The 25525-nt window shown below is 43.4% G+C and overlaps 1 protein-coding gene and 1 long non-coding RNA gene across 4 annotated transcripts in view; one reads left to right on the top strand and one right to left on the bottom strand.

Annotated features, from left to right (window-relative positions):
• The window catches only part of LOC136639783 (uncharacterized), a 98657-nt gene extending 97023 nt beyond the window's left edge, over positions 1-1634 (bottom strand). For both annotated transcript variants that reach the window (XR_010793730.1, XR_010793731.1), the window contains exon 1: positions 1334-1634. This is a non-coding gene — a long non-coding RNA (uncharacterized lncRNA). The remainder of the gene's footprint in view (positions 1-1333) is intronic.
• Positions 77-25525, top strand: part of KCNN2 (potassium calcium-activated channel subfamily N member 2) — a 97855-nt gene continuing 72406 nt past the window's right edge. The window contains exons 1-3 of one of the 2 annotated variants that reach the window (XM_066614281.1): positions 77-98; positions 1674-2716; positions 4706-4801. In XM_066614281.1, coding sequence (XP_066470378.1) covers positions 77-98; positions 1674-2716; positions 4706-4801 — 1161 coding nt within the window. Of the gene's footprint in view, positions 99-1673; positions 2717-4705; positions 4802-25525 lie in introns of those variants that run through there. The other variant, XM_066614282.1, reaches the window with a different exon arrangement.

Raw genomic sequence — 25525 nt, forward strand, 5'->3', positions numbered from 1 at the left:
AGCGCCGGCCCGGGAGTGGCGCGCGGCTCAGCAGTCCCGGCGAGCCGAAGGCAGGCAGGCAGCAGCGCCGCTCGGAATGTTTCGGAAAAGGCGAAGATGTGAGCGGCGGGCGCGGCCAGGGAACCCCCGCCCCCAGCCAGGCAGCGCTCGCTCCCCGCCCGCCCGCCAGCCGGGGCTTCCCCGCGCCAGTGCACGGCGGCAGCCTCCCTGCAGAGGGCCCCGCCTGCAGCCGCCAGGAAGGGGTTAAGAGTCCCCTCCGCAGAAGGGAGGCTCCCTCCCTGGAAGAGCCGGAGGAGTGCGCGCCCCGCCCCGCCCGCCCCGGCATTCCGGGATTTCCCTTTGTGCAGAGGCGGGAATCCTCTCCGTCTGCAGCCTCCCTCGGCACTCCTCGCTCTGCTCCGCGGCCGTCCCGCGCACTGCAAGCGCTCCCAGGGCCGCCTCCCCCCCTTGGCTGCGCCCACGCCCGCTGCACCCAGGCGCGCACGCGACCCCCTCCCCCGGTGGCGCCGCGCTCCCCCTGCCAAGGCAACCCCGTGACATCCTCCCAAGACAGTCTGCCCCAGCAGGCTGGCGGAGAGACGGGGCGCCGGGGCTTCCACGCCCAGCCTCGAAAGCCCTGCGCCCGCCTTCTGGGGGCCACTGTGGGAGGGTCCTTGCGGGGGGGGGGCGGTTTAGCTGCAAAGTGCCCACTGATGGAGGCCCCTGAAGGGAAATTCCAAGTGTCTGCGCGCACGTCACGCGCGCCTTGCAAAGCCCCCCCCCCAACATACAGGGGCAAAGCTACCAACACTCGGATTTGGGGGAGGAGAGAAGAGATGGAACAGGAGACCCCACCCTCGCCTTTGGGGCTGGGGGAAGGCCCTAGATAGATAGATAGATAGATAGATAGATAGATAGATAGATAGATAGATAGATAGATAGATAGATAGCAATGGCCATAGACAGATAGAGATATATAGATAGAAATATACATAGAGAGAGGGAGAGTGTGTGTGATGATATAGATATATAGATATAAATATATAGTGATTGATATAGATATATAAATATATATATAGTGATGGTTATATATATAGATATAGATATATATAGATATAGATATATAGATAGAGATTGATATACCAATAGATGGGTAGATGGATATAAATATATATGGAGTGATAGATATAGATAGAGAGATGGAGAGATCTAGATCTAGTTCTCGATCTAGCTCTGCACAGGTACTGAGAAGCCCCTGGCCCTTGTTCCAGGGGAAGCCCTGGCTGAGAAGCCTGGAGGGGATGCAGGCGGAAGGTGCTGGGGTGGGGGGCGAAAGGAGAAAAATAACCCTTACCTGCCTGAGCAGCTCTTGCAGCAGCGGCGAGTGTGTGGCTGAGACGGGCTCCCCTCCTCCCTCCGGGGCTGCCACTGCAGTGAGTGTCTGTCTGGCAGGTGGAATCCCCCCACTCCACTCCCACCCCCGGCAGCCAGAGAAGGGCGGGGGAGAAGCTGCGCGCGCGCGCGCTCACTGTCCCGAGGGTGGCACGCGCCGCCCGGGGGATTCTCTCGCAGCCCCTTTCCCCGCGCGCGCGCGCCCCTCCTCCGGCCTCGCGCGCCTCTCACGCCGCAGCCTCCTTTTTCTTTCTTTCTCTCTCTCTCCCTCCCTCCTCTCCCCTCCACCCCGGTTGTTGCAGGTGACGTGATGCCCGTTGTTTTGGTGCGCCCGACCAATGGGACTGGCCGCCTGGATTCTACGGGAGCCGCGATGGGCCCGTCGTGGCGGCAACAGGACTCCCCTCTGCCGACCATAACGCATTGCGCAGGGCGCACCGCCGCCTGGTCCTCCTGCAGCTTTAACAGCTGGGAGATGGAAACACCGTTGCAGTTCCAGGCGGGCTTCTGCTCAGAGCGGCAGCAGCCGCATTGCCAGCAGCAGCAGCAGCGGCGGAGCAGCCCGAGCCTCCAGTGCAACCACTGCGCCTGCTATGGGGCTGCGGGGGACAGCCTGCCGCTGCTGCTCCGCACCTCGTCGCCCGCTCCGCCCGCCCGCTCGCCCTGCTCCTCGCGGCAGGGCAGCCAGCTGAGCGTGGGCGAGCTGACCCCGTCCAGCCATGCCCGGCAGCCGCGGCACCAGCAGCACCAGCACCACTCCCACCAGTGCCAGTGCCAGGGCGGGCGGCAGCAGCAGCAGGGCAGCCCCCCCGGCAGCGGCAGCAGCGGCGGCAGCCACCAGCAGCTCTTCCACCCGCAGCCGCGCAGGGAGAGCAACCCCTTCACCGAAATAGCCATGAGCAGCTGCAGGTACAACGGCGGCGTCATGCGGCCGCTCAGCAACCTCAGCTCGTCCCGCAGGAACCTGCACGAGCTGGACTCCGAGTCGCAGCCGCTGCAGCCCCCGCTCCAGCCGCCGCTCCAGCCGCTCGCCAGCCCCGGCGCCTCCGCCTCCGCCGCCGGCCCCGAGATCGTGGTGTCCAAGCCCGAGCACAACAACTCCAACAACTTGGCGCTCTACGGGGGAGCCGGCGCGGGAGCAGCGGCGGCGGCGGCGGGCGGCCAGCCGGGCAGCGGCAGCAAGTCCAGCAAGAAGAAGAACCAGAACATCGGCTACAAGTTGGGGCACCGCCGCGCGCTCTTCGAGAAGAGGAAGCGGCTCAGCGACTACGCGCTCATCTTCGGCATGTTCGGCATCGTGGTCATGGTCATCGAGACCGAGCTCTCCTGGGGCGCCTACACCAAGGTACCGCCCGAGCAAGCCCCGAGTGCAGCCTGACCGCGCTTCCCCGGCAGCGAGCCCCGCAGGACGCGGCGGAGCTCGGGCTCTGCCTGCAAGCCTAGCCACGCTTACTTGGGAGTAAGCCCCGTTGGACACAGGGGAGCTTGCTTCTGAGTAGACGTGCAGAGGATTGGGCTCTGCCTGCAGCCTGGCCCGCTTCCCCGGGAGTAAGCCCCGTAGGACACAGTGGAACTTGCTTCTGAGTAGGTGTGCTTGAGATTGGGCTCTGGCTGCAAACCTAGCCACACTTACCTGGGAGTAAGCCCCATGGGACGCAGTGGGAGTTACTTCTGCGTTACTTCATGCTTCTGAGTAGGCATGCCTCGGATTGGGCTCTGAGGCTGCAAGCCTAGCCACACTTTCTTGGGAGTATGCCCTATTCGACACAATGGGACTTACTTCTGAGTAGATGTGCATGGGATTGGGGTCTCCCAGTGCCAGTCTCGCTCTATGTGTGTGCCCATTTGCCTGCTTCCTGGTCCACTTTCCCTCTCCACATGTGGCACATGTATCATCTTCCCCACTTTAGTGCTTTCCCCTTTTATTTCCTTGTCCTCCTTTTATCCTTACTCTTTCCTCTCCATTCCTTTTCTTTTCTTCTCCTCCATCTTTCCTGTTCCCTTCCATTCTCCCCCCCCCATTGTTTTTTCTGTTTGATTTTTATCTCCATCCTCCTGGTCTGCATCCAATTTCTCCCTTTCTCTGGTCTCATATCCTTAAAACTCACATTCTGGATTCAGGGCCCAATCCTATCCTACTTTCTTGTGCCTATGCAGCCGCAATGTAGCCTCACAGTAAGGGAACCAATGTTCTGTTACCTTGAGGAGGATCCTGTGACTGCCCCCACACTGTGGGATGCAGCATATGCCCCATTGGCATGGCTGCACTGATACTGAAAAGTTGCTTAGGATTGGGCCCACATTCCTTTATTTAAAAAGCTCCAATGACTTCCGAGGTATTTACTATCAAGGAAGTGCAGCCAAATCCCTAACCCCATATGTGTTTATGTGTTAGTATTTCCCACTGGCTCCTATTCCTTTTCCCACAAACGTCTGTGGGACGGTTACAGCCCAAGTTGTTTGAGGATTTGCCTCTCAGATATTTAGTCTGCAAAACCATCTTCAGCGCCCCTGTTCTTACCTTGGTGGGTAGCTTGCAGCCTTACTTGCTTTGTCTGCAGATGTGCAAAGTGCCCATCCAGCCATGCTTTGTTATTGACCCAATGTGCAGTGTACTTCTGCTACATTTCAGCTACATTAAGCTCTGCAATGAATAACGCATAAACCTGCCGACTTGTATGACCAACAGAGTTTAGTTTAGGAAGACTTCCGTAATCTGCTTTGTCGCTTTCTTGTTTGTTCGTACACTCCAATGAATTCGATGGCCGACTTCTACACTAAGATGCCCTGCAGACACTTCCTCTGTCAGACTGTCTGGTGCACAGGCACTTGCAGCTTCTAGCTCATGAGCAGAGACGGCTATATGCTAAACCTGGTATGCTAAAGGGATAGAGGAGAATGGAATAATAGTTTGGTAAAAGAGCACTTGGAAAGCCAGGCATTTAAATGCCTACATCCAGGATTTTCAATTTTTGTCCTCCCTTATAACATTGCTATCACTTAAAATCTTTTTTTAATTTAAAAAAAAAAACTTGCCTGGTCTTACTATCTCTGAAAGTAACTTTTTTTGGTGACTCTGTAACTCCCTACTGCTTTGACAGGCCCTAAGAGTTCACCTGTTCCCAGCACTGGGCTCCTTTGCTACAACAGTGAGTTTACACTTTAGTTTCTTTGTTCGAAAGACCACATGTGCTATTATTTTTAAAAGGAAGGGTATAAAAACCCAGCCAGTGAGTGAAGTGTTTCCTGCAACAGTTAGCCCGTATTCCCCTTGAGATCTTCAAGATGAAGGACAAAAAGATCAATGTAAAAAGTATCTCTTTTTCTCTTGCAGGAGTCGCTGTATTCATTAGCCCTAAAATGCCTTATTAGCCTCTCTACAATCATTCTGCTTGGTCTGATTATTGTGTACCACGCAAGAGAAATACAGGTATGTTCCACAGGCTTGCTGCTTCTTGTGCTTCAAGGACATTTCTGTGAAATTAAGCAGACTGCATCAATACATTCTTACTAAACAGTTAACAGCGCAGTGGTGTTAGATGCTGTATAGTTATTGACTATGTCTTAATAATCTTATTCTGCATGTAGTAGCTGCTTGCCTTCAGGAGCAATTTATTAGTGCAAAGGAAGAGCTACGATGCCTGCCCTTCTCTAATAACTTCCTGTTCTGCTTATCCATATGTCCTCACTCAATCACATGATTAATTGTGTAATTTCCAATCACCTCTAAATCTCAAATGTTGCTCATGTTGTCCTGAATATGTAATGTACAGTTATAGACTTGTTGAATTTCAGAGACTGTGTAAAATAGTCAGCAAAGCAGTGCTTTTGTTAAGGAGTGGATAGTTAGCTTTGATTTGAATATAGTTTTCACATCTATTCATTGTAGATTTTAAGACTGAAAGATGTTTCACATGAGGAATATACTTTTTCTTCATTTACTTGTGATGGGTTAAATAGCTGCACTTCACATTTGTTGTACAAATGTTTTCCCCCACACACACAACCAATCCCAGGCTGCAATCCTGTACACACTTTCCTGGGTGTAAGCCCCATAATAAGACTTACTTCTGAATAGACATACATAGGGTTGCACTGCCATTCATGGAAGGAAGTCAAACTAATTTCTATGGAACTTTTAAGTTAGTGTGTTTAGGATTGCAACCATAGAGATTATCCCCATGTAGGGAAAAAGTCAAGTATAAAGGATACCTTGTATTCCTATGCAATGTGGTGCAATTTTTATTAGAAATTACATGAGGTCAAGGCAATAATTAATATTTTCCGACTAGTAGCTGCCCAATAATCAGTATTATAGAAAACTATGCAATATAATCCTATGCATGTTTACTCAGAAGTAAGTCCACTGTGTTAAGTGGTTCTTATGACCAGAATAGCTTCATATGATTTCTTGGTGCTTTAGGGGATTTCTAAACTAAGTCACAGATTCTGAAGGTCCTTATCCAGGTAGAGTACTTGCTGTTTTCGTTCAAGGTCATAGGATCTGATTGATCTAACTAGTATAGAAGCTTTAGTAGAATATATGCTCACCTAAAAAAAAATTTAAACCTTTTAAAAAAAATAAAACTTGAATAATTGTTTAGATATTTCATAATATAACCACTCAGAATGTTTGTGCAAAAGCAAGATTTTAAAAAAATGTGCCTGATCCTAAGAATCTATTAATTTATTTTATTTACTTAAAAGGTGTATATCCCACCCTTCCATCCAAAAATAGGGGTGCCCAAGATGACATATAACCATAAAATTAAAATACATAAACAAATAATAAAATAAGAATTAAACATTACAGGAAATACAGTAAGCAACACATTAAAACCCACCACAAACACAGAGCTGTTTACCAACCAGGAAGAGCAAGCCACAGAAATGGAGATGGGAAAGTTAACTGGAATAAAAATGTTTTTAACCACTGTGGAAGGCTAACAAGGAAGGCATAGGTCTCAACTGAATTGGGAGGGAGTTCCATAGTTTCAGTGCCATCACAGAATAGGCATTCCTCCTAGTTTAGCCTTGGGACTCAGGAGGTGGTACCCAGAGGAAGCCCCCCAATGACCTCAGGGGCAAAGCTAGTTAATAAGGGAGAAAGCAGGTTCTCAGATAACTTGGTCCCAAACTATTATTATTTGACAAATAACATTTTTCATATACTGTACTCATTTTCAGTAAACTTGAATTTTTTTAAATTACAAGATCCTTATGCAATGTTCAGTAAATGAACAATCCTCTGAGAATCCTCTGAAGATTGGAAGAGCTTCCTACTACTCATAGTAGAATAAAAAAGATGAATAGTCTGTTTATTCATTTTTTAAAAAGATGAACAATATTTTATAGGCAAATGAACTTAGATGACAGAGCAGACCAGAACATTATACTATAGGTTTTTGTAAACAGAATTTCGATTTATGGCAATTATATAAAAAGGTCAATCTTCATTTGTAAATAAGAAAAATATATGTAATTAAAAATGAATATAGGGCCATAATCCTATGCAAACCTTGGAGCAAACTCCACTGAATACAGAGGAACTTACTTCTGAGTAACCATGCATGAGGTTGAGCGATTTAAAATAAATGTAGGGTTGATATCCTATGCAAACGTATCTTAGAATAATCCCCACTGAACACAGTGAAACTTTCTATGTATGTTTATTCAGAAGTATCAAACAGCATGTGTTATGAAGGGGACATTTCATATAATTCAGTAACTTTGCCCAGCTTATTTAGTGAAGCAGACCTGAATGTTGGTGTTCAACCTATTTCTCCTAGATTAATGGGTCTCAAACTTTTTAGCAGCAAGACCCACTTTTTAAAATGACATTCTATCGTGATCAACCCAGATTGAACAGACTTTAAATAAAAGATCTAGAAAGAAACAATAATTTATTTATTTGCAAAAAGATCTTCACACATTTATCTTCCAGTACCTACATGTGCTTGCACACAGCAGGAGCTCAGCTTCTTGCAGAGCAGTTAGCACCTACCTCATAAACTGTAGGAGCTGAGCTCTTTGCAGGGTAATTAGCAGCTATTTGATTTTTTAATAGCTTCACGGCTTGAGGTAGTTATCAGATCTTTCCATCATGCAACCCACCAAAAATCAGGTCGTGACCCACCAGTGGGTTCTGACCCACAGTTTGGGAACCACTGTTCTAGAAAATTTGAACCCAAGAATAGATTGGAAATTGGATCAACCCTAGTTGCTTAAAAACATCTTTAGTGACAATTCTGTGACTACTTTCAGACTTATCTGATCAAATAAACCTTCAATAAATGTCAACTAGGTTTTTCAAGGGTGAAAGAGTTTTCATTGCTGTCCTCTGATATTAGAACTGCATACAATTGATACAATCCTTTTCCCATAAGGAAGGCAGTCATCATCATAATGGTAGACTGCAATTTTGGAGGGCATTCTCCAATTTCATCTTGAAAACTGTTCAATGTTTTCATTCTTCTCTCCTCACAATGGCTTCCTTAGGGCCCAATCCTATCCAATTTTCCAGCACCAGTGTAGTTGCAATGCAACCCCAAGGTAAGGGAACAAATGCTCCCATACTTTAAGGGGGCCTCTGTGTCTGCTACCGCACCACAGTGCATGACCCGTTGGCACAGCTGCACCGGCACTGGAAAATTGGTTAGGATTGGACCTTTAGTCTTTTGTCCCACTTTTTGAAATATCCACCCATTCAGTGAAGACCAGACTTATATTTTTTTAATATTATTGTAACAAAACAAAGATGGTATACACAAAATAAGCAGATCTTAGCTATTGTTTCAAGGACACTTTTAATCCTAGCATGCACAACAATGAAATTTATACTCTGAGTTCAAGACATGATTGCTAATGTTGTACTTTATAGTTGGTGTACTCTGTGGTTTCACTTCATATTTTTTCTTGGTTAGTACTGATGGTTTAACTGTAGTCTGAAAAAAAAATGTAATAAATGTAGTGTAAGTTAGCAAGAATGAGAAAAAGTGAAAAAGAGAGAACAGTTAAAAGTGTTCTCAAATGATACTGCAATACAGTGTTTCACTTTTGAAAGAGAAGGTTAACTAGCTTACACTCAGGAATGAAGTAACACTACATTTGTACCTAATGTCTCTTTTGTTTTATGAATTAATGATGAGAGGTCATCTTTGTTCCAGAAAGTCTCATATACAACTGTCTAGTAAGGAATCATTTTCCTTGAACTTCCTAGTATAATTCTTCCCAGACATCTTACTGAGAGGAAGTTTGAACGCTATTGTACAGTGATTTTTTTTCTAAGCATTGGCAGCGGCTATTTTTAGTTCTGATACCCAAAATGCATATAAATCTATATCTATCTAGACCTTACTATTTATCTTCTTCTGAAAACACACTGAAGAGTTCCATTAAACAGCTCATTTATTGGAACCAGGAGACAGTATGTTTTTAAAAATCTCAATTTCTATAGAAACAAGAAAATCAGCTCTCGCATTCTGTTGGATTTCCTTTTCAGCACTATGGACAGCGCTAAGCACCAGAAGTTTTGTCTAGATGTGTTAATGCCATATAACCTTTTTTTCCTCCCCAAACTGCAAGTTTATGTAAGCATATAGCAAAACATATTTTAAACCCTTATTCAAAGTAGTTTTTGGAAATCGAGTGTTAAATTAATGTTGCGCTGATTTTCTTTTAATCTTTAAGGAATAGAAATGATGTAGTATTTTTGATGTGCCTGTGTGGAATCTGTGCACAAACATTCACACACAAACATATGCCACATTTTCTGTCTTCCAAATCTTGCCAAATGTAAATCAGGAGGATATGAGGAGTGTATAGGTGGGATGAGACAAGGTAATGAGTCCCACCTTTTTTTGTTAGTGGAAGTTAAGGTGACAGTCACTCCCCTGGAAATATACTAAGGCTCCAATCCTATTCAAACTTACCTGAGAGTAAGCACCATTGAACACAGTGGAACTTACTTTTGAGTAAACATGTATAGGCTTGCATTGTTAGTTGTGTTACATGTAGCCAATTCTATTCAGAAAATAGATTTCTCTAAACCCATCTTCTGTACTATTTCTTGCTCTGTTATTTTAAGTGAAAAACAATGTCTGCGCAAAGCTAATCTTCATATTCTAAACCCATTAGCAAAACTAATTTTTTCTGCTCTAAAAAATGTGTACTGCTTTTTGGTGCTTGGGAAAGGAAAGCTTCTTTGAGATAGCAAAGTTTGTTGTACAAACTTTTAAAATTATTTTACTTTACAGTTTAAAAATGCTCATGTTTCAGAAATCATTTTTATAAAGAATTTTCCAGATCTTTAATAGTTAATGAAGATCTCTTGTAATATATACAGGTATTTTTAAAAATTGAAGCACTTTGCATAATATGAAGATCATGCTTTATGCCAACAGAGGGAGGCATACATTTTGCTTCAGTAAGAATCTTAAGAAACACATTCTGACTGGAAAGAAAATCTTATGCTGGAGCTGATGCCTTTTTGACTGTCAGCTATGATTTTGATCATGACTTTGAAAAGAAAGGCTTTTGTGAATAAGATCATGCCTCCTCATGGAATAATAGAACCTGGAGATGTCCCTTCTAGAACATGGAGGTGTTAATAGCCCATTGAGCCAATAAATTCCTCCTATAATCAGAATAATAGAGATGAATCTAATTATTGCAGCTTATGATATACAAATAGTATCTTCATTGATGTATAGTGTTTGCTTGGAATCATTAGATATTTTCATTTTTTTTTTTTACTTCACATGAATAAAACAATGAAATATAGATAGGTATTCCTAAACTGGGAGACATTTGATTGCTTTTCTGTATAAAAGTGACACTGCATGGCTTTCAGTGCTGTATAAAAGTTAAACTGCACGGTTTTCATCATGTAATACATATAACACATTATATAGCACTGCTTTGTTGAAGCAATGTCATTAATGCCAAATTGTTTATTTCCTTGGATTTACAGGACTGTTCTATAATTCAGTAACTGTGGTATGAGGTATTCAGAAGTTGGAAACAGATCTGATCAATTACTAAGCCAGTTGTGCATGTTTAGTACAACAGTCCGTGCGGCAAGAAGACCATGGCAAGATATATGAATCTGCCTTCTAATGAATTAGTCCAATGGTGGCTCTAACTTAGTACAGTTTACCCTTAGTGGCCCTGGCTTTTCAGGTTTATTTGCAATTCTGACTTCCTGAAGTTCTTTCACAAAATGATAATCGTTGCTTTTATGTACAATGGGCCCACAGTATCGGGGGGGAGGCATCTATTCCAGAACCTGCAGAACCTTGTTCAAATTCTGCAGATAATGAAATCCAGGGGGGGAGGGGGGTCTGCATTGTGCCACAGTTACTTACTTGGGGGAGGTCACATGTGGCCTCCCATCCTCTAAGAAACCTTCTGGACAAGACTGGAAGGCACTTCTGTTTCACCAGCACAAACCAGAAATGCTTGCTCATGTCTGGGGCACCTTCTGAGGCACAGGGTGTCAGCGTGCAGCCTCCCCATGCTTCAGAACACCCTCTGGATGTGACAGGAAGCCACGTTCAGTTGAATCCAGGAGGTCCTCTGAAGCGCTTGAGTTCCATGTTTGAGGAAGGTCCCCTGAGGAACCATAGCTTGCATAAGTCCATGGAGCCTTAGGGGGTATGTTGGGCCGGGAAAAGGGAGATAGGATATTGGTGTGCATCACTGCCCCATAGATCCTACCTCCCCAAACTACCCTGGCTTCAGCCCACTCTGTGCCCCAGTTTTCCCCCTCTAACTCCCAAACCACCTCCAGTTTGGCCCAGTCTGCTCACCAATCCTCCCTGAACTGTCCACACTGCCATATTACTGTCGTGTGGTGTGGTCTGGGTGAGCCACTAGCGTGTGCATATGAGAGACCTCCAGCTGTTTGTGCTGGTGACCCTGAAGCACACAATAGTGACATGGCTTTTGTAGTGTTGGACTGAGACTTATGGGAGTGAATTGCAAGATCTGCTGCCACAGGCCCTGCATAAGATTGACCTATTAGACTCTGCCTCTAAGCTGTGGTCCAGTGGGCATGGTTGGGGCCTGAAAAGCTGCTTTTTCAGAGCAATTTAATAGTAGTAGAATTACCAGGTTATTGCTGCAGTGCTTTAAAAAGGTTTCTTATGATCTGAGTGAGAATTTTAGAACTTACAAATAGTTCGTGCTTTAGCTATTAGTTACTGTGCTATCTGAACAATAAAACAACTGAAAGATGCAGAAAAATAAAAGAAAAGTGGGGTTGCCAAATACAGTTTGAAGCTCTCCTAAGTTTCATCTAGAAATGGAGAATGTATCAATTTAAATAGAGAATTTTTTATAGTTGACTTCAAAGAAATACTTCTTAAATGAACTAATGTGTTGGTCTGTCTCTCTATGTAGAGATCATGCTAAAAAGCCTATACATTTGTGAGCTTAGTTGTAACTGAAGATATATACTTATAATAAACAGTATACATTTTGTTGAAGTGAATATGAAAATCTATGAGGTGCATAGATTTATATGATGTTTTATGTTAAATAAGCAAAACTATTCATTGATGATTGAATTTTTTTTCCCCCATGGCACATGATAAAGTATTTTGTGCTAGTCATATTACTGCATGAGGGATAACATAAGATTGACACAGGATGTTGCAATGGCACCTAATCTAGATGCTTTTAGTAGGGGATTGGACAGATTTATGGAAGAAGTGTCCATCATAGGTCAGTGGTATTGGCAGGGGCCAAAGTGCCCGGGGTGGTGATGTCATGATATCACATGACATTGTGATGTTTTGAGGATTCCCTGACCCCGAGGAGCAGTATGACCTGGCTGCTTCAGGACTAGTTAGTTAGAATTGGAGTGTGATTTGCACATTCAGTATGACTGCAAATTGACTCCTGACTCCTAGTTGCTAAACAACCAAAAGCCTCCCCCCCCCCCCCCCAGTATTGAAAAATTTCCCAGGAGCTGAGTGCTGTACCTGCCTTTGTCAGGTCCAGTACTTTTTTTTTGTACCTGGCTTTGATTGGTAGATCTCAGGATTCTAATAAATGAATGAATTATATCCTATGAACCTGAAGCTTGTGTTATCCTACTGTAATGGATAAAAGGAAGTATCCATGTTCCCTCTTTTCCTGAGCATGATCCACAGTGAATTTATGCTAAGGACCTGCTTTTTATTGAAACCCAGGTTCACTCAATTAAAGGGAACACCAGCAAATCTTTGCCTTTGAGTGAGATAATGTTTATTCCATATGCAAGCCTTTTTCATACAGAAAACAATTACCCTTAAAGAACCATGCTATGTTCTCCTTCATAGGCATGGCTTTTATGTAAGTCTGGACAGTTTTATCGACTTAAATGAAAATGTCATGCTCAGCTACTTACTGCTGTAATTCTGTTAAGGACACATTGGAAGACAGAATTTTGTTTTCTTCTCTTGAGTTCTCACTCTGTAAATGATAAAGAAATTTAACATTTGCTTATCACCCTCCACCCCTCATTATCCTCTTTGACTTTGCCCTATATTGCAATTGCTGGTCCATACAACTTACAGCCCAATCCTAACCTGCTATGGAACAGGCTGACCAGCTGACCAGTGCTGTATGCAGTTCAGAGTTTGAGGTGGATCCTGCACAAGTCGGAGTAAGGAGATTTATTTCCCCTTACCCTGTGTCATGCACCAGCCACCTCAATGAATCTACTTGGATCTAAGCCAATGAATTCACTGGCACATATCCAAGCAGCCTAGTGTAACACCAGGCTGCTCAGGAACAGGGTTAGAATTCAGCCAGTGCTGAGATGTCCCACCCTCCCTAGGCCTGGCAATAGCTCACCCACCGCCCACCCTCTCCGACCCCGAAACACCCTCCCCCCCTCCCCAAACCCCCATGCTGGCTTCCCCATGCTGGCCCGATCTCCCCATTCCAGGGCAGCACGGAGACTGGATGCAGCCTCTATGGGATGGTGTGTGTCCTTGCACCAGCCTGGGCAACTCTAAAGGAGGTACAAACATGCTTTACAGGACTTGCACAGCCCATTCAAAGGTTAGAATTGCACTCTTAGACCTACTTCTTATGCTTCTGTCAGGTTTTTTGTGTCTGTTCACACACACAGTAGTGCAGCCAGAGAGGGGGCAATGCAGTAAGTACTACAGGCACTGCAATGCGCTGTGTAAGCTGCTTTTCTCCCTCACTGTCAGAGCTATTGGGGACAGTGATAGCCCTACACAAGCGCCTTTACTGTAGCAGCAACCAAAAGCCCCATTATGGGGCTGCTTCCCTTACTCAGGGAAAGGGGACGAATGTCCCCCTTCTCCCGAGGAGCCTCCCACTGTAGCGCGGGAGGTGCAGGATCCAGCGGGAGCCCTCCATGGAGCTGCCGGGTACCAGAGCTCCGGGCAGCTCAGGATTGGGCTGCCCCTCTGCAATTACTATTTTACATGTATATAGAAATACTTTAATTTTAGGAAGTTTTGGGGGTATGCTGGATCAACAGCTTTCCAGTTTCTAGATTGCACTTATAGTTTGATGTATTGTGCCTGTGGTCCTCTGAAAATCAGTTCACAATATAGCTTGTTCTGAAAAGAATTATGAAACAGATAATATTGTTTGTTGGCCTATCTAGTACTGGTTTAAAACAGATTCTGAAGTATGGTTCACATTTTTATTCTAATTTGCAAATAAATCACCACAGTCTAAAGGAGTTTCCAGACCTCATCTTGTCCATGAAAATTCAGAATTGCTTTATGATTATTTCCTTTTTCATTAACATTTTTCCTTTTTCTTTTATCAGTGAATAAAAATTAAGAGGTAAAAAAAAAAAAGGAAAGGGGAGCAATCCACAGCATAATGTACAAATGGGGCTGCCCCACAAATTACTGTTTTGCAGTACCTGGCATATATATGGCTTATATACAGAGTGTGCCCCATAAGATGTGTATATATTTTGTATGACCATGCATACGTATTGTGGGAAAAGGTATTTGGCCTCAGTTCCTTGCTGAATGTACACAATATAGATGTAGTGATTAAAATATGCGTCTGGCTTCCACATTATAGGGTACTTCTTACTTCTTTAGCATGTTGAAGCAGCTATAAAGTGGGCGAGAAGACCCTTGTGTGAAAAAGGATTGTTGGATGCAAATAGTAGCTCAAAACAAATAGCCTGTGAAGCAGTATTGGATATTCTTGATGCAATAATACGTATCAGCGTAATAGGCACTCCAACTGAGATTGTGACTGGGATTCAAAGAATGTCTTGTGCATGGCTAAAGGGCTTCTGTATTACCTCACTCAGTTTTTATTCTAGCCACAGACCCTTGAACTATGCTGGCTGCTGAATCAGGAGCTCTGCAACCCTCATGAATGTCTTTTTGAGGTTGTAGGGAAAGTTGTGATATTTGAAAGTACAGGTTGAGCCTCATTATTCGCGAGTGTTCCGTTTCAAGAACTCAGGTGGATGGCAAAAAACACACTATAGCAAATCAATTTAAAAAACTAAGTTTCTTTGCTCCAGTGATTTAAAAACAGCCTTGCTGACTTTTGTAATGCACACAGAGACAATTAGTTTCTCTCCAGGCGCTTAGGCTTCACTAGGAGGCAGCAATCCCTCCCTTCACCAGGAGCCCCAGCAAGGGGGAAAGAATGGAGTAGGTGATAATCGCTGCCATTCAGCCTTCTTTCACGTGCACAGGGGGAAGGGAGGAGTGAAGCCTGCAGAGAGAATGATTGATGGATTGTCAGCCGGCTGCCCTCTCTGACATTATTCGACTGTTTTCCTTTAATTTAAAGGGCCCTTCTCATCATCTTAGAAAAATCTGTGGATACTTAGTTTACCTGTTATCACTTGTATGACTGTGGGCGCAATCCTAACCCCTTATGTCAGTGCTTTCCAGCACTGACATAAGGGCAATGCAGCTCTGAGGGAACAAACATTCCCTTACTTTGAGGAGGCCTCCGTGTGTGATACCCAACTGCAGGATGCAGCATACATCCCATTGGTACCGCTATGCCAGTGTTGGAAAGCACTGACATATAAGGCGTTAGGATTGTGCCCTGTCTCTCTGCAACAGAAAAAAGCATATTTTTAAACAGTGATTTTAAAGGGGTGCATTTTTTTCCCCTTCTCCAGGGATCAGCACATTCCTTCTCATTTTCAGGAGCCATTCATGCTGAGTCAAATCCATGCATAAAACATCCATGTATAACAAGTCTGGACCTGAATATGCATGTTTCTCTTCAGTTAACCTTCAATTTAAAATGTACAGACAGGTCAGTTTTTAGACGGTAATTCTATGAAGTTTGAGAGCTTGCTCCATTGAACACAATGGTACTTACGTTTGAGTAAACATGTTGGATTGTGTTGTAAACCTGCAATTCTAAGTGCACGTATTGGAAACGACACATTAGAGATGTCTGTAAGAAAATCCAAACACTTCTTTGCTTCTGAGAGTACTTCTTTGATTCAGGGCAGGACCAGGAGAGGACAAATTAGAGAGGAGAAGTTGCAGGGGGAGTGGTGCTTAACTCTTACACATCCTTCTTCCCCTCGAACCCTCCCCATGATCTACTTTTCTCACATAGGTTTCCACATGTGTGATTTACTTTGCAAATATGGGTCTGGAATGCCATAGAAATCAAAGTGTTTGGGGAGTGGGTTGGTGCAAGAATTCAGTATTTTCTCCATTGTTTTTTCTTATTATAGTTCCACTTCCCAATACTGTTGTGAAGAAAGGAAGCAGGTGTTCCAACTTTTAAATATGTATAATATGTACCTTCAGTGCAAGGCTCCCTTGAATAGATTGGGACTGAGGAATCTGTCTGATGGCCCAGTCCTATCCAAGACCTGCACTGGTGGAATGTGTGTGTTCCACCAGTGCAGGCTGCTGGAAAAATGCCATAAAGTGCTTTGTGGCAGTGTGGGGAGTGCCCTGGCGGAGTGATGGAGGCTCATTGGAGCAGGTAAGCCCGGTATAGGAGGCAGGTGGTGGGAAGGGCATGGTGGGGGTTGAGAGGAGGGCATAATGGGGAGAAGATAGGGTTGGCAGATTGGACCCAGGAAGAAGTGGGTTCAGTGGTGTTCTGAATCCTAACTTGAATCCAGGCACAGTCCACTTGATAGACCAACTCGGACATGCGCCGTATTGCTGTCACAGGTCCAAGTTGAGCCATAGCAGCTGCTGGTGCTTACCCAGGAGTTAGGGGGAAAATGTCCCTTACCCTGAGGAGACCTCCAGCAGCTGAAAATCCCCCATGGTTTGCAGAGTAGCTTGCATTGGCACCGCTGCATTGCCATGCAGGGATTTAATTAGAATTGGGCTGCCCATCAGCCTATTGACCCATCTAGTTCAGTAGTCTACGCTGTCAGTGGCTCCCTAGAGTTTCACAAAGAGGTCTTTTCCAGTCCCAGGAATCTGTTGCTGTACCATTGAGTTACAGCTTCTTCCCACTTTTAAGTAAGCATGCTTATGACTGGACATTTAGGCTGTGTGTGCTGCATATAGTAAGATATTGGAGCACTTCATATTAGATAATTTTTCTGTACACACCTTTTGTTATCTCTTTTGACTTGGGGTTGTCTTTTTTTGGAGCAGAGGCAGTAGACTTTTCTGAAAAAATAAACGCTGAACTAAAAAATGACACAGTTCACTGTCAAAGTATAAAATAATAATCCTATAGCAGATCCAGCACAAATTTCTTGTCCTTACCTTGAAAGGCTTTGCCCACTCATATCCCACTGCATCCTTACCCGTAACATTTATCCTTCTGTTTCACCACTGTGAATCATCTAAATTTCTCCTTCCCCTTCAGGTATCACATTTATCCTGTGCACATTTATCCTGTGCTATCCTTTATGCTTTGAACTATCTCTCAGAACATCTGTGTGATGCCATATCTGTCATTTCCTTCAGATCCATTCTCAAAACCTTCCTTTTCATGAAGGCTTTTTCATGCCACCTTAAGGCCCAATCCTATCCATCTTTCCAGCCCCAGTTTAGCTGCATTAAAGCCCCTTGACGAGGAAACAAATGTTCCCTTACCTTGTGGAGGCCTCCAAAACTACCCTCCCACCACAAGATGCAGTGCACACCCCATTGGTATGGCTACACCAGGGCTGGAAAGTTGGATAAGATTTGGTCCTTAGTCCCCATTCCCCACTGTAGCTCAGTATGTGCAATTGAAATAAACACATATCCTTCATGTGTTTACCCATTATCTCCCTCTCTCTGTTGTCTTACTGTGCTGAATTTTAGATGGTAAGCTCCTTAGGCAGGTATCTGTGTTCTTATACTCTATGAAACACCATGGATGTTTTTGTTACTGTATAAATAAATAAATGAATCATAGCAACCACCTTTAGTAGGTGTGAACATACCAAAACTTAAGAGTAAACTAGGCTGCGGTTCAGTGCACACTTACTTGGAGGAAGAACAACCGTTGAACCCAGTGGCTTACTTCTGACTAAACATGCATAGGATTTCACTGTTAGATGTTTTCAATTCTGAAAATTAGGCAAACATAGCCAAAGTACTAACATCTTGGCAGATGTACTGTGATGTGATCTGCTGCTAGGTAAATGTCCTATCTGATTTTTCCAATCCTGCCGACTACACCAATTTGTTCGTCCAAATATTCCAACTCCCTTCGCCTGCTTTTTGGCTAATTAGCACCCTCTTTTTCCAAGAACAGCAGCTGTGGTGTGCAAAGAAATGAACAGAATTCCTTATCAGTTGAGCAATTAACAAGAATTTATTGCTACAAACACATACACTCCGTGCAAGTCCTCTTGTCCAGAGGCTTTCCCTCCCCAAAACTCCACTTAACTCAGTGGGTAAAGGTCTGAAGCCTCCAGTCCAAGTCCAATCCAGTCTCCCAAAGCATAGTCCAGTCTTCCCAGTCCAGTCTTCTTCAGTCTTCCTCTGTGTCCTCTCCAGCAGAGTGTCTCCTCCAACAGAGTCCTGGCAGTCCTCTCCTCTGTGTCCTCCAGCAGAGTCCTGGCAGTCCCCTTCTCCCGTAGGTCTTGGTCCATCCATGTCCCATAGATCTGGGGTCCTGTAGGTCTGGGTAGCTCTGCCTGGGCCAGGTAGCTCTTGGTCAGGTAGCTCTGCTCCTTTTGGAGCTGCCTTTTATCCTGCAGCCCCTTGTTAAGTCCAAATGCAGCTCAGCTGTGAGCTACCTCGTTAGCTCATTCAAAGTCCCATCAAGGTCACATGAAGCTCAGGTGTCCATCCAGGTCTCCATTGGCCTTGATTGATAACAGCTGTGGAGCCAGCCCTGCCCTTCCCAGAGCTGTCAAACAGCTGTCAAAACATGGAATCGCTGTCAACCCCACATCATCCACCTGATGTTCTTCTGATCTTCCATTAAATATAGTTGTAATTTTATAGAATAGTTTGCTGGCTTTGGAAGAATGTTTGTGCTAAAGAGAATTGTAGAACATGAAGCCATTTTACAGTTCACAATTAGCTCATTGTAAAGTAGATGTAAAGTAGGTATCCGGATAGCTAAATATTTATATTTTTCAGCAATCGCATTTGTAAAATCCCTTTGAAATGGGCTTGCTGAGAAGATGCATCATTTGAATGCCACCACTTTATGAAAATATGATTATGGAGATTGTTTCTATTGGTCAGTGCCAAAGCAGATGCTTTCTACAGTGACACTCTGTCTCTGATTATGGTTTAGAATTGTAAATGGGGAACAAACTGAGATTTTAATTTTTGTCTTGCTATTGAGCATCTGTCTCTGTGACATGAAGAACTGAAATGATAGTTTGTCATTACAAGAACATGCAGCTGTGAGCTTCTGGCTCACATGCTCCCTGCTTCCCCAGACCACTGCAGCTGAGAGGAAAAAATTTAATGCTGCCAGTCATGTTTTATAAGAAGTGACCCTTTTCCATTTTGTCTAAATATGGCCTTGTCCCATCAAATTCTCCTTTCAGTCTTGAGAAACCATATGCCCACTGTAGGCTAATTAGCTTCCCACATCCAAAAGATAGCCAGCCCTAGTTATGAGCAGAGCACTGCTGAACCCCACCACCCTCGCAAAGGCAATCAGCAGGTACCTTCAATAGTCCTCAGTCAGCAGTCTCTCCCACCACACCAGCTCAGTTCTCAGCAGCTCCTGGGCAAGGCAGCCTCACAGCAACCTCTAGTACTCCCCAATAGTCTCAGTTCCTGCGTTGTGACACACACAACTTAAGTTATGTAATGAGTTAACTTACACAAACTACTCCACTATTTGTGAATTGTATGGAATTCTTTAGCCAGTGATACATTGTTAGCCCTTCTAATATTCATTGACTCCATCAAAACAGGTAGAGAAATTAGGAACTGGCAATACCTGTACTTGCTAGTTTAACAGTAGTATGCCGATAGTATTGTTTTCTGAAGCACCTGTGGATATATTTAATTATGCTATTGGGAGATGTTATATTCCTTTTGCAAAGATATGTGGTAAAACACAATATTAGTTTTTTCAGATAAAAACGACATTAAATGTGAATTGATTGAAAATAGCTATAATGTAATTCTGTCAAGAGGTCATTACTGAAGTCATGTATTAACTATCATTAACCTGGAACATTTAGTGTGCAATCCTAACCTGCGCTGAAACCAGGTAGGCCAACTGACCTGGCTATCTCCAGCGTGGATTTGAGGCAGGCTAAGGCACAACTTGGAGTAAGGGGATTTCCTTAGAGAACGTAAGGAAAAATGTAAGAACATAAGTCGCCCTATGGGGCTTCTCGGATCTGCGCCTGTGATTTTGCAGGCGCAAATCCAAGCAGCCTGAGCAATGCCACTATGGCTGAGAATGGGGGTTGGGAGACAGCCTGCATGTCTGCAGCCAGTTCCATCCATCCACCTGGGGCCAATAACCCCCCACCCCCACCCCCGGGCCACCTAGAAACAAACCCTTCCCACCTCCATTCCTCCTTCTGTCCTCTCCCTCCCTTTGTGCCAGTCTGCCCAGGCCGGCACTAACCTATTGCCTCCTGGTGTGGGGCCAGTTCCGGCGAGGAAAGCACAACCCCTGTAATTTCAAGCATGACTTTAAAAACCCTCTCAGTCTGAACACAATAGTTTCTACCTTGCAGCTGCTAAATTGTCATGTACATGTACAGGGTGAGCCAAAAGTAGGTATACAATATGATTCAGACCATCTGATTCAGTGAGATCTGGTTGATGAGAAATTCTGTAATGCAATATTTCACAGAATTGCAACTGGCAGTCTGAATCGCACTGTACAGTATACCTACTTTTGGCCCACCCTCTATATTTACAGTTTCCTGACAGACTTAGCAAAATTTAATGCCCTTTTTCCTACTAGTCTCAGTATTTAAAAACTGCATACAGAATAAGTACTGTATGCTCCTTATGTCTGTCAGCATGAGGGAAAAGCACTTGTTAAACTGGGAACCATTTATAATTATGCCAATTGGGAAAAGGAGAGAGTTTTGGGATGGGGTTCTGTACAGGGCTACACACAGAGAAAAGGTAATGACCTGCTTACATTGGGATGTATCCTAACTTCAGTTAGTCATAACTAAATCCCATTGACATCAGTGGGCTTTATTCACAAGTAATTAGGATATTTGGCTATAATCTACCTAAGTTCAGTTGGTCATAACTAAATCCTATTGACATCAGTGGGCTTTATTCACGACTAATTAGGATATTTGGCTATAATCTACATGGAAAAATTACAGCTATCACAAATGGATCAGAAAACAGGATATGGTTTAGGACAGGCCTTCAAAACCTGGTCCTACAAGAACATATGGCTGAAGTCCTGTTCAGCTAAAGTGTGGCAGTTGCAATTATAGTTTGATCCTAGACTAATTGTTTCTCAGTTAATTTGTTTAGTGCAATGAACAGATTAATAACTTCAGCAGCACAGAGCCCAATCCTATGCCTGTTTACTCAGAAGTAAGTCTCATTATAGTCAATGGGGCTTATTCCAGGTAAGTGTGGATAGGATTGGGCTCATATTCTGCCACCTCAGTACCAAATCCTTGGAATTCCTGGGTGATATCCAGAGTTGCTTGCTCTAGAGCAGGGGTGCCCAAACCCCGGCCCTGGGGCCACTTGTGGCTCTCGAGGCCTCTCAATGCGGCCCTTAGGGAGCCCCCAGTCTCCAATGAGCCTCTGGCCCTCCGAAGATTTGTTGGAGCCCACACTGGCCCAATGCAGCTGCTCTCACTGTGAGGGCAACTGTTTGACCTCTTGCATGAGCTGTGGGATGAGGGCTTCCTCCACTGCTTACTGTTTCACGTCTGTGATGCAGTAGCAGCAGCAAAGGAAAGTCCAGCCTTGCTTTGTGCAAGGCCTTTTATAGGCCTTGAGCTATTTCAAGACCTTCATTCATTCATATAAGTTCATCTTTAATATATTCATTTATGTAAACTTATGTAAATTTATTCAAATTTTAAATGTAAACTAATTCTTTTTTTTCCCTGGCCCCCGACACAGTGTCAGAGAGATGATGTGGCCCTCCTGCCAAAAACTTTGGACACCCCTGCTCTAGAGAAAGGGACTTTTGCTCCAGAGGAAGAGCTGTCGTTCCAGGGGAAGAGAAGCTCTGGATGCTACCCATTAGTATTTCCTAGTTTAGGGGTGTAGAAACCATAATGTGGTCCCCTGAAAGCACACAAGAGGCGTTGTCTAATATTGCACAGTCTTGGGCAACTTCTAAATCAGCTCTGAACACTCCCAGGCTATCCCCTATTGCTGAGGTTGAACAACATGATGCCCTCTGCCCTTTGTCCTTACCTCAAATCAGTAGGTTAATGGAGAATAATATCTGCTTTCTCTGCTTGCTCACCTTACAGAGGGCTTCAAATGTTGAAACTTGAGGAGTTTCATCCCACTACACTGTTTACTCCCACATCAGGGAGAACGAGGCCTGGGGATTGTACTGAATTATAATTGAATTACCCGTTACATGTAGCATGTTATTAAATATTAAAATGAAGAAATTATTAAAATTGTAATGCTTTAATTTCATCTAGCCACTTATTTAGAGATCCAATGGACGTTAAAGCCAATCTGATATATTTAAAGCGTTGGTTTTACTCATGTATCTGTGAGCTTCTTAAAGATCTATTTTTTTTAACAATGATGCATCTCGCAGGTTACTACAAATGTCAATCCTGGGACTGCGTATTATTTCAGAATAATAAAACAAACTACATTCAATAAACAGGCTTGTAATATCCCTGTAAAATAAACTGTTCACAATGTCATTTTTTTTAAAGTGCCTTTAATGATGCAGTGGTTTTGCATTGTAATGGAATGGCACATTTCAGTCTTCTCCAAGGTAGAAATTGCATTGCAATACATAAAGGGATCTACCTTTGCTAATGGATAAATGGACTGAAAGGAAGACAAATGATGTAGGTTCAGCACTTCAGCTTCTACATCACCCATGCTGTAAGGGGCAATGCTGCGATCGGGAGACAGCTGGAGATTCTTGGCTCCTGTGTTTTATATTTACTCAATTAGACAGCAATATCTGATGCCTGTGCTTTTATTTTTAATCTCTTGTTCGCATAGATCCTAACTATTCTGAGGTAGACATAAATGTGGACAACAAGTATGAACTAACTTGTTATAGCCAATGGCAGTTCCAGCATCATGCCAGTGATAGGTCACTGGGGTTCCTTAGGCAAAGCACTGCACTGGGGGCCCTCGCAGCCACCCCAATTGCTGATGGTTCATTAGGTGCTATCTATGCCACTACTACTGTGAATTCAGGGGTTGGCCTGACCAAGTGGGCCCTCCGATGAGTGTCAATCTTTGGCCAGTGTTTAACTGGTCTTTTGTTGGCCACTATAATCACAGAAATTACTTTCCGCTGCATCTTTGTTTGGGTTGTTCACATAGGCTGGAATCCTATACACACCTTTCCAGATCTTCCGAGTAGATCTGCATAGGCTTGGGCTGTTATTTTGCTTGTTTGTAAAGGTGCATGCCTGCAGATTGCTTGCAGAATGTAGAATGTTTTTTGTGAAACATCCCTTAGTTTTTTTTCAACTGACAGAGCAGCAGAGCAACTTGATCTGTTCAGTTCCTAGTGCAATGGTGAAAAGTAGCATGGTTAATGCTTCAGCATTCTCCAGTGATTGACAGTTGCTGTCTCTACCCCACATGATAAAGGACAATCAGCATCTAAGGGCACTTTTGCCCCTTTCATGAGCTGCACTGGATGGGTTGAAAGGGAGGAATCTGAAGCTGACTGATAGTGTTGAACGCTACACATTGATATTATACTACAGTTCAGGACAGGAAATGGAGAATACTGATAGTGTTGAGTTACAAGCAGGAGAGAAATTTGAGCAGAGCTGTTGGATGTCAGAGAGTTCACAGCGACTTCACTCACTATTAATTCAGAATCACAGGCTGAGCACCTATGAACAAATAATGCATGCAGTCTCCTTGTAATGAAGAATAAAACTGCCAGCACCCCTATTAATGGTAGCAATAATTTGATATGATGAGGATAAGGGCAGTTTGCACATCCTTACAAATTACATTTGTAAAACATTGTTTTACCTTTAAGTGGATTGAAAATGCACTTATAGTCATAATTCTGCTCTTATAATCTACCCTTTGTCAGAGGGCATGAAAAGGTTATTATTATTATTATTATTATTATTATTATTATTATTATTATTATTATTATTATTCCTATAGCACTTTTAATGTGCGCAAAGTGTAAATCTTGTTTACTTGATCTTCATTTTATCTTTGCATGCAAATAATATTTCTGGGTGCTCTAGAAAGTCAAATCTAATCTTATTTATGTGTGACTTCAGTTCACACAAGATTGATTTTTTTAATATATTTCTAAATTTGAAACCCTGCTTATAATTTCATAAATTATTTCATGAGGGATGAGTAAAAATGAGAAATGAGAATCAAGATTTTTTTTCATACCAGAAAAAAAATTAAAACATCAAGTAATTCATACTGGGAAGCTTATTAGAGGAATATTTCAGTCACAGAAATTTAGCAGTCATGAAACTTTCCAAATGCTAAGCTAAACACAACTTTAAACCTGCTGCTTGGCCTTGTATTTATGGTTGTTGCTGGTAAATGGCAGCTGTGGGTCTCCTGATCTGGATGGGAGCATAACATGGGAAGATGGAGGCTTATCTATTTGTCCTTGCCACAGTCAAATTTGGGGTTGCCCTAATGCCTATTTACCAGCAAAAAGCAGATACTTAGGACCAGACAATCTGTTAAAAGTCATGTCTGCATATAAGTGAATAGAGCTCTCATGTTCAGAAAAGCACCATGAAAAATTTGGAACGGGTTCTTGTTAAATGCAATTATGAATCCCATGACCAAGCCATTAAAAAAAAAAATTTCCTGTGATATTGGCATATCCTCTTGTTTAAGATGAAATCAGAAATTTACAGTGGAAAGCTATACATCACTACACAGATTTTTGGCCTGATCCAGCACAACTTTTCTTATGTAATGTTGGTATAAAACTGCATTTCATCTGTCCTTTTCCCACCCAAATCTGCCTTGCGAGCAATGTGTACAAAATTTAATTACAGTGAAACCTCTTTCATTCCTACAATCCAGTCTCCTTGTGGTTCATGCATTTTTATCCAGATTAGAAAATTGCTGTGGGAGGTTGGCACTGGGCAGTAGTGTGTAGTGTGTGCCAAGGGAGTGTTAGAAGATGAGAAACATGTTCAGAATAAAGAAGTATCCAGATGTGGTTATGAAATGCCTTGAGATACTGTATGTTTGCTGTAGCTATATGGATAGTCAAATCATTATTTTTATTAAAATTTGATCTGATTTTCTGATCATAATAATCCAGTGTGGTATTTAAAGTAAAATATGAGTGCTCAGTAGTTTTTAACTGATTAACATAATGTGGCATTATTTGCCCCTTCTATTTTGTATACCCATGATGTAGTCTGCAAAATTACTCAGATAAATACAGTACTGGTTAAGGAAGGTCCAAAATCACTTGATGAGTTTCCCTAATGGTCTCTGATGCAAATCCTCCACTTCTATCTTCTCTTTTTTGGACATGGTTCTTTGCACAGTGGTTCTCAATCCTTTACACACTTACCTAGGAGTAAGTCTTATTGAATTCAGTGTTATTTCTGAGTAGGCAGGCA

Source organism: Tiliqua scincoides, chromosome 2 (genome assembly GCF_035046505.1).
Source record: "Tiliqua scincoides isolate rTilSci1 chromosome 2, rTilSci1.hap2, whole genome shotgun sequence".
In the NCBI taxonomy this organism is placed as follows: Eukaryota; Metazoa; Chordata; class Lepidosauria; order Squamata; family Scincidae; genus Tiliqua; species Tiliqua scincoides.